The sequence below is a fragment of the Liolophura sinensis genome, chromosome 12 (assembly GCF_032854445.1).
Source record: "Liolophura sinensis isolate JHLJ2023 chromosome 12, CUHK_Ljap_v2, whole genome shotgun sequence".
Classification (NCBI taxonomy): Eukaryota; Metazoa; Mollusca; class Polyplacophora; order Chitonida; family Chitonidae; genus Liolophura; species Liolophura sinensis.
This window is the reverse complement of record NC_088306.1, coordinates 13,530,484-13,541,020: the sequence shown is the minus strand read 5'-3', so window position 1 is coordinate 13,541,020 and position 10,537 is coordinate 13,530,484. Positions and strand designations below refer to the sequence as shown.

Sequence of the window (10,537 nt, the reverse complement as noted above, 5' to 3'; positions counted from 1 at the left end):
GCGTGGTGTCAGCATAATGTGAGTGGGTGGGTTGTCATGTTTGGACACAGTATATGTGCACACGCCTAATAGCTTCTAGTCGTCACATGATTTTTGGAGCATTGTTAAGTACGATGTAAACCCCAAGCAATCATTCAATCAACAATCATTTCAGGTCATCCTTGCTTCTTCTCCATGGGAAGGTCTGCATGCAACCTGCAGATGGGCGTAGGCCCGTTTTCCGCCCACTAGAATGCTGGCCACCATTGTAGAAGCTAATTATTCTTGAATACAGTGCAAAACACAAATCAAATAAATAAATACATTTCTCATGAGATGTATGCAAGTACCTGTATATATTTATAAAGTTTCAAACTGACATCAATCTTCTACTGATGGCCATTAAACAGCAACTTAAAATGAAATGTGTTTTCTTTTCATTATAAGTGGGTTAATCATAGAATGTAAGTACACAATGAACTGTAGATACGTACATGTAACGTGTAACAATGTAACACCTCAATATTAATTACATACATGCACATGTGAACATCCTATACTCACAACAGTTCTGACACATGGACAGGCATGGTTCCAATGACAAGCAGACCAACAGGACAAAGTCTTCAAAATTCCAGGAAACTGTTTCCACACATGGAACCAGTTGCACAAATTCCTGGGTGAGAAAATCCCCCTGGTGTTATTTTAGCCACCTTACCATACACACACGTAGAAACTCCAGATGTTAGGATGTCACAGGCTTAGCTAGCCTTTGTAGGTAAAACCACAATGTTAAAATCTCAAAATGTAAAACTTATAGATTGAGGGAAACTTTTACATGTACAGTGCGCCTGATACATATATACATGTAGATGTAAATGATACAGTAAAGCCTGAGATATCTATATGTATCTGGTTTATAGAATGCAGAGGCCTATGTAGAAAGTTGCAGAACTTGTTTGTCTACAAGTTCAGCAGACAGAATCTGGTTTAACCCACGTTTATTTCCAGCTGGCTCCAAACCTACCTATTACACACTGACATACTGTGCATACATGTATGTGATGCTCAGGACCTGCGAGTACACGAGTCTGACAACAATGACAGAGGAAAAAAGTACTGCTAATTACAGGTGTCAATCAGGGGAAAAACAAAACAAATTTCAACTGCAGCCACAAATCACAACATAAATGAACTGTAACTCTTCAAACTTTCCGCATGTTTGCAAGGTGTTTGTTCAAGCATATTCTGAGAAGATTATTCTGTGTAGACTGATAAAATTCTGCTTTTTCTGAAGCTCCGAAATTTGTCAACTCACTCAACGTAGTTTTATCTTTGAAAGCGAGGCATCCGTGGCTTAGTCAGTTAGCGCGCTAGCGCAGCGTAATGACCCAGGAGCAACCTGCGGATGGTCGTGGGTTTCCCCCAGGCTGTGCCCGGTTTCCACCCACCATAATGCTGGCCGCCGTTGTATAAGTGAAATATTCTTGAGTACGGCATAAAACACCAATCAGAAAAATAAATAAATAAATAAATCTTTGAAAGCAAGTTCAAAAGGTGCATAAATCTCACTAAAAGTTGTTCTTTCAAAAGCAACAAGGTTGAGGAATTAGTCCCTGTAAGAGAGATAACCACTGAATTTCATGTCTTAAAATTCAACACTATACACTGTTTTATACCCTCCTCTTAAACTAAATAACCATGTACACCTGAAATACAAACGGATTCACCACTAACAGAGTTGAGTGAGTGCTTGCGGTTTAATATGCTAATATTTAAGAGAGCCACGAATCTTTCCATCATCAACCTTGCATTTGGTTAAACAAGCTAAATATAAAATCAAAGTTTTTGTGAACTGTAAGGAAAAGAATGAATGAATGAATGTGGCTTAATGCCCAACTGGCAGTATATGCATTTCAGCCACATTGAGTCAAAATGAAGACAACATTGCACATCATACATGTACATGTACACGTATATTCAAAAGAGGACAATGCTGTCCCCAGTGGGACTAATCCAAGCAAACACATGTACATGTATGGACTCAATCAATTTAACAACCACAAATATTCTGATCAGAAGTAGTGGATAGCTATATGACACAGGGCTGCAAGTTTTTAAGTTGGTGCTCAGTTGTGCAATGATATATGCACGCATCAACCAGTATATTCATTATCTACAGGCAACATAACTACATATATGCACTTCCTTATAATAAATTATTTTCCATACATTTAAATGTGAGTATGTAACACTACGTGGTATCTTGATTTTAATGATAATCAGTTCATTTTCTCCAAAGTAGAACTGGAGCAAATCAATGAATGAATGCCTGGGGTTTAATGGCACACTTGACAATACATGTATTTCATATTACGACAAGTCATTAGGTGTGTATACAAGTACACTATGTCTTCTTGTGGCAGGTCAAGTCAATGCAGCCAAAGTGCTTCTGCTGCTAAAGCATCATGCCAAAGATACCAGACATGTCACCTCATCCAGTCACATTATACTGACACTAGGCTAACCAGTCCCGTTTCCTTGCTCTAGCCCTTAAGTGCTGAGCACCAAGCGAGCTAGCAACAAGGAGCCTTTTTAAAGTTTTTGGCCCGGGTTTCATGACCGGTCTCCCGACTTCGAGACAGGCACTCTAACCATTTATTGGCCACCGAAGCAGCGTCTGAGTAGAACTGGACTGCATGTCCCATTTAAAGACAGTGGCACAGGTATTTATCTTAAGTGGATGCATTATGATATAGATAGTCATTACCTTACTAGTAGGTAATTATAATTTATTTACAAGGTGCAGGTTCAATCCAGGCCTGATCCACCCATAAAACTGTTCACCACCATATAAGTGAAAAGTTCTTGTGTACAGATTTAAATAATGATCAAATAAAAAAATAAAAGTAATACTTATTACAGATCATTAGCCCTCTTAGGAATATCACTTAGTGGATGGTAAAGACAGGTCTAGCTCTTCTTCATTTTCATTTTTAGGAAATCCAACAGCACAACTTAATGTTGTTAAAAGCTGCCATTTGAAATTCTCATGAGTATCGACATATCAAGGAATACTTTACCAAATTAAGATTCAGATTTTAGTGATTTATATCAATACATAAAATGCTTTAGCAGAACACAACAAGGTTCAAGGTAAGTGTTGTTTGAGTGTATATATTTTCTGAAAGAAATTTGTTTATTTCTTTGATTGGTGTTTTGCTGTAAAAAATAAAGCATCAGGGTTAAACTGATTGGATTAGCATACTGTCATGACCAAAATCCAGTTTATACAACAAAACCCTGTGGCTAGTATATTATAGTTTTGACTTCATACAAGAGTTTTTTCTGTTTTTTGGCAGCCTAGGTGAAAACTACCAACCTCTCATCAGCAGAATGCACCCAGAATGTCAGCCAAATCATTATAACTTTCAACCACTAAATCTCAAATTATCATCGAGCTGCAAAAGACTGGGGAATATGACTATGTCAAGTCATAAATTTTAACATCATCACAACTTAATTAGCCATTTATGTCATTACAACAGAGGAGAGAGTATTCAATAAATATGCCGGTTATGAAACTGTCGACCTCCGCTGTCAATCTCACAAGCATCACTATAATAAAGTGTCACAGTGTACAACTACTAGTAGTAACCCTACACATATAGTCCTGTAACCTCTGCTGTCAATCTCACAAGCATCACTGTAATAAAGTGTCACAGTGTACAATTGCTGTTAGTAACCCTACACAGATACTCCTGTAGCCTCCGCTGTCAGTCTCACAAGCATTACTGTAATAAAGTGTGACAGTGTACAATTGCTGTTAGTAACCCTACACAGATACTCCTGTAGCCTCTGCTGTCAGTCTCACAAGCATTACTGTAATAAGGTGTGACAGTGTATAACTACTAGTAGTAACCCTACATATATACTCCTGTAACCTTCGCTGTCAATCTCACAAGCATTACTGTAATAAGGTGTGACAGTGTATAACTACTAGTAGTAACCCTACATATATACTCCTGTAACCTTCACTGTCAATCTCACAAGCGTTACTGTAATAAGGTGTGACAGCGTACAACTACTAGTAGTAACCCTACATACATGTATATACTCCTGTAACCTCTGTTGTCAATTTCACACCCATCACTGTAATAAAGTGTGACAGTGTACAACTAATGTTAGTAACCCTACACATGTAGTCCTGTAACCTCCGCTGTCAATCTCACAAGTATCACTATAATAAAGTGTGACAGTGTACAATTGCTGTTAGTAACCCTACACAGATACTCCTGTAACCTCCGCTGTCAATCTCACAAGCATCACTATAATAAAGTGTGACAGTGTACAATTGCTGTTAGTAACCCTACACAGATACTCCTGTAGCCTCCGCTGTCAGTCTCACAAGCATTACTGTAATAAGGTGTGGCAGTGTATAACTACTAGTAGTAAACCTACATATATACTCCTGTAACCTTCGCTGTCAATCTCACAAGCATTACTGTAATAAGGTGTGACAGTGTATAACTACTAGTAGTAACCCTACATATATACTCCTGTAACCTTCGCTGTCAATCTCACAAGCATTACTGTAATAAGGTGTGACAGTGTACAACTACTAGTAGTAACCCTACATACATGTATATACTCCTGTAACCTCTGCTGTCAATTTCACACCCATCACTGTAATAAAGTGTGACAGTGTACAACTACTGTTAGTAACCCTACACATATAGTCCTGTAACCTCCGCTGTCAATCTCACAAGTATCACTGTAATAAAGTGTGACAGTGTACAACCCCTAGTAGTAACCCTACACATATAGTCCTGTAACCTCCGCTGTCAATCTCGCAAGTATCACTGTAATAAAGTGTGACAGTGTACAACTACCAGTAGTAACCCTACACAGATACTCCTGTAGCCTGCGCTGTCAATCTCACAAGCATCACTGTAATACAATGTCACAGTGTACAACTACTAGATCATCCCCGTACTGTTCAACTTAGGCCAGGCGTCCCTACAACTGTGCTACACATGAGGGCGGGCTTCCCTAGGGCAGAAACACTAGGGAAGCGCGCCACCTGACCAAATTTTCCTCACAATGCCACTGTACCTTGGTAGGAATGAAATACCTCCCACTAGCTCACCTAAATAGGTCACCGACCATCAATTTGTCATCATCACTATTCACAAATGGTCAAATTCCATGTGAAAGTAGAGCGTACCTTGTTGCTTTTAGAGTTGGTCCATCCTGTACCGTGAACGAAATTGATTTGCGTAGGTGACAGCATGGTGGCAGGAGACCTGTTCAGGTGAGAGAGAGTGGGAGGTATTTCGTTCCTAGTGGTACAGTAACCATCACAGCAGATGCGGCTAATATTCCTGCAACCTGCATCAACAACAAGTATGTGTACAACCGTCTCAAATGCTCTGCATGAAGTCATACTTTGATTAATCAATGGCTGTAAAAATCACAACCAATACCCGATTAACCTAATATTAATAGAATAATAAATGATGAAAAAACTTTGTCAAAAAATGCGAAATATTGCAAAAACTTTTTATAGTGTACAACTTCTTCTACTACAATATGCAACAACAACAACTTGAGATCGCATTTCTAGTTTGTTTTTCAAGCTTTATCTGTTAGCAAACAAACCGCCGATTATCTGAACTGATATTACTTACCTGCCTGTCATGTAGGACAACGTTGTTCACTTGTGACGTGTGACCAAACCTTCAAAAGCTCAGAGAGATGGGGAAAAGCTCGCCCACTGCCATCGAAGTTCTTGAATGTGATATCACTTCCGGTGCAGACGAAATAGGAAATCGTTGGAGGCGATTGTGCTCTGATTTGTGAGGCTCTCTACGGTCAAGAACGGATCAGATTTCACTTTGTAGGGTTGCAAGCATAGGCCTACAGCAGTGTTGCCTGTGGCACAGACTGCGCCGAAACTTGTGCAAGGCTTTTAAAAACTTCTTTCTGTTTATTTTAAATGGAACACCGATATTTAACGAAAAAGCAAGTCAATAGCCTATATTTACACCATCCAACTAACGTTAATTAAGTTACCTGGTATAGGCCTACTAGTAGGACCCGTACGGTACACATGCACACCTATAGATAGGCTACACTCATGCGGAAACGTGTACATTCCTGTAAATTTAGAAACAGGCTTACAAATAGAGCCAGTTGTTGGCCTACATGAACGAAAAGACAGAAAAATAGATATGTCTCGATTACGAGACATGCAAATTATAATTGTCATACTGATTCAAGACTGCCCTCCACCTTGATCTATTTTGCAGGCACATGGCAGGGCCTGGGGGCCTATGCATCGTGAACCTTTGATTCTCAAATTGGCTTCAAAATTTCTTATTGCTTACCAAATAACTCCTTTCTTTCGCTACCATAAATAAGGGTCCAAACTATATGTTAGGCTTATTCCAGTTAATGAATTATGTTAACTGTTTTCGCTAGTATTTTTTCTCTGATTTTTTTTTTTTGCATGTCGTTCTGTCGAAAACGGCGACAGAACCAAATCACCCAATCGCTTGGACTACAAGCCGGTGTATAAAACTTTATGCACCTGTGACCCACTTAGTCGCCACATTGAAGAAGAATGGAAATCTTTAAGAAAAACTTCTCCCCAGAACTGCTGATCCGATGAGATTGAAAATAAATGTGCACGGCAAGACTACATAAAGGGGGCTACCGGCACATGTTCCATACATGTATAAATTACGTCTTCGTGTAAGTGAAACATTCTTGGATCCGGGATATACATCACGTGGCACTCATAATTCCTAATTATCACCCTCAGTGGGCGCCACTGAAAATAGCAGACCTAATATATGCGTCTACGTCTTGTCGGTAAAGACTACTCCAACAGCTTTCATACTTTCTGAATTCAATAACACTGAATGCGGGTTATCCCCTGATACCCAGCCACAGTATTTGATTAGCACACTCCACAGGGTGCGGCTCTTTGGATGGCGATATGAGTTTCTCTCTGATCATACCGTCACCTACGGGCTTCACACTTGGTAATCTAAATTGATGATACCGGTATTTATATTTCGGGCTAGCTGTCACCTGATGCCAATATAACCCCTATTTATCCCACTAGGGCCCCGGGCTTACCCGATTTCCTTCCACCATATTGTTAGCCGCTGTCGCATAAGGTTAAGTGAAGTATTTTTGAGTACAGCATAAAACACCAATCAAATAAATAAATAATCACACTAGTGAGAGCCTCTCTCAATAGCTGTCCAAATAGATACCTGGGCTATATCTCTACATAATACTATCGTATTATCGTACTATCGTTCACGTATGGACTTCCTCAATATACCAAGTGTGACGTCTGTAGGTGTGGTATTAATAGATAGTTGGCTATTGCCCTGTTGATACCCGGTTGACATGTAGTGCAATAAGGGGAGGTAATGCAAGTCTTCACAGAAGCCGTTAGAATACAAGTAACAATGTCACGTGCAGTACACCCCCGGTCTTGGTGTCCGTCACACGGATGTGACGCCAGGACACTTCCCCGATTTATATCTTGATAAAAGCCAGCAATGCACAAAGCTTACAAATGCGTAAATTAAGTAAGTATCTGTTGAAATCGTGTGAATTCTTTGTCAACCTATCATACTATATAGTTTCCCATAGTTTATTCTGTTTTTATTAATTCAGATTTGAGTTCTTCGTATTATTGTGTCAGAACCGAGGTTAAAACATGGCCTATTTTAAGACAGATTTAACTATTGGTACGACAAATGAATCAAACGTTTTCACATATCCTTACGATGTATATTTTTGCAATTCGATATCTTTTACAACAAAGTGAGGAGTTTGTCTTAAGGAGGTTACGATTAGCTTGCTTAGCTGTGTAGCATGTTCGGGACAGTTAGGGTAACATCAGACTTTTGTTACTATGGAACTGTTATTTTGGTGGCATATTCCTAGTGATGACATTTTTGTTATGACGAAACTTTCACGCGACGTCTGTGTGCATTGCAATACTATCAGAACTACGTTCAGACTAAAATAGCTCAAGTCCGTTAAGCAGTATTCATAAATGAGACAACACTACATTGTATACATATTCATAATTCTGCTTTATATAAGACCATGTACTATTTATTGCTTTAGGAAATTTACTTTACACGGAAAGATAAAAATGGGACGCCATTCCTCAAGAACGGAAAGCCGCTACAGAAGAGGATTCTGCCATAAGAGACATGCCATAAGGAAAACAAATCAGAAACAAATCAGAAAACAAATGCCATAACAGAAAACGCCTTTCACAGTGTCAAGGTAAGTTCTGAACAAAACTAAAGCAGAGGAGTGGGGAATTAAAAGATTTATTTTATTCAAGATTCATTTAATATGTAAGCAAATGTTATATGTGAGGAAAATTGTGTATAACTGTTTTCTTTTCCTTTCTATTTCTAGACATGCTCAGTCGGCGATCTGTGTCTGACCACGTAACACTTGCGGTCAAAGCAGCTAATCAAAATGGTGCCTCTCAGGAGTCGCCCATTCCTCCCAGAAAACCATCCCCTACAGTCTTCAAATCGAGCGTTGGCACCTGCAGATCTTTAGGTAAGCGAAGATATGGACTTATCTAAAATGTAACTAACCATAATGTCTATAGTAGCTGATCAAAATAAAATAATCAAACTAAAATCTGGCATAATGCACAATTGAGATTTTGCCACATTTGATATTCACAGATATGGATAAGCATACAAAAATCAGGAAGGCCCCAAGAACTACTCCTCAGCCAGTGAGTAAGAAGATCACCGGAGTGTCAAACGTTATAGCCAGCCAAATCCGTTAAATATTCACATGATTCTCAAGGTAAATACCTCCAGCTGGTTGAGGACACATATTAAAAAGAATAAAATATTTGAATACAAAGTTCTTGAGTACGGTTTAAAGACGGATGAATACTTAATTGTATCTTAATGATGGTGCTTTGAGAAATAGTTTTCTTTCATACAGGGAAACGGAAATGGTGGGAGAAAACACTGAGAGAGAACATGACAGACTGATAAACCTGAGAGTGGTAAAGAGAAAAATGGAGGCTGACAGAGACAGGGTGATGGCGGACATCTACGCGATAAAGATGGAGGCCGAAATGTTCGAGACAAGTTTGTACATGGAGGCCGCCAGGTACGAGGACGTGCTAGAAGCCTTTGATGCCCTCAAGCCGACGAGTGAGAAGGGAAGTTTGGCCTGTCCAGTCTCGTGGTTTTCATTTCTACTGCATCTGCGAGAAATTCTGAAGAAAGGCTTTGGCGATTCTGTACAACCAAAAAACATTTGTAGCTCTGTTAAAATTCCGCATGTACTGGCGGATACAAATTCCAGTGATGTTTGTCGGGATTATAACAACAACAACAACAACTGGTCTGAATTTAGCCCAGTTATGTCCCCCACATATTTGTTCAAGTCATACCAGGGCCCTACTCCAGCCAGAACACCACAGCCAGTCAAGTCTGCCTCTGCTAAGACAAATCTTAAAGATAACATTACTTGAAACTTGAATGCAGATAACACAGAGAAAGTCAAGTCTGCCAAGCAGAAACAGGTCCCCAAAAATAGAAGTGCATACTAAATAAATAATGCTAGTCAGTTTTGACCAAAATGATTTTCCGTGTATATAGATATCCGCATGGCTTCCACAATTGTTTTCTCTACGTCTTTTCTCTGCGTATACCTAAAATATTGTGTAACAGGCAGATCTTTGATCTGTGAAAATCTCTAAATGTGCAGAAATAAATGCTCCCCCAAAAAGAAAATTCGGGTCTCATGATATATTCAATCAAGCGCCTTAGCCGTTCTCAAAAAAGACACCAAAAAGCTGCTTGTCGATGGCAATATGGCGGAAAGTAGATTACACATGGGCTATAACTCAAATCTTTTTTTTAGAGCTGTATACTATTTTCAGCTAAAAGTAAGACCAAATACAGATCTTTGCCGTCACCAACATTCAGCCTCATAGGAGTAATTTGTGCCCTTCTAGCATGCTGGCTTTGTCATGGGTAAAACTGCTGTAACGTGATTCTGTAGAAAGTAAGCTTTTAAACGCATTTTATGACAAAACTATCACCCGTAACCATACGTTCCCATGAGGCAACATTGAAAAGCAGTTCATGTAGTTGATATAGCTCATGACCTCCGGTCACGTAACCTTGAAAAGAAACCAAAAAAAGTCCACACATCTTCGGGGTTTAATTGCAATTTACAGAAAAATTATACGCTGCAGAAAAGAGAAAAGGTCAAACTATAAAAAAACTGCTATATTGTTTGTTCAAAATTCAAAAACAGATAACCACGTGACTTAAACGACTTAAACGACCAATCCACAGTTCTCAACAGATGTGTATACAATTTCCAAACTCGATTCCGCCAGAGGCGTTGCGCATGCTTACCAACCGGATCAACGGTCTTGCATATAGAAGAAGTTTTAAAATTTCCATACTTCCCTACCATTGCAGCTAAGCTGGTCACAGATGGGAAAAATTTTATATATCAGCATGTGGAC

The 10,537-nt window shown here is 39.2% G+C and overlaps 1 protein-coding gene across 1 annotated transcript in view; it reads right to left on the bottom strand.

The window, feature by feature from the left end:
• LOC135479026 (LIM and senescent cell antigen-like-containing domain protein 1) overlaps positions 1-5,781 on the bottom strand; it is a 30,291-nt gene extending 24,510 nt beyond the window's left edge. The window contains exon 1 of the mRNA XM_064758735.1: positions 5,670-5,781. Within this exon, the coding sequence (XP_064614805.1) occupies positions 5,670-5,680 (11 nt within the window). The 5' untranslated portion in view covers positions 5,681-5,781. The remainder of the gene's footprint in view (positions 1-5,669) is intronic.
• Positions 5,782-10,537: the final 4,756 nt, after the last annotated feature.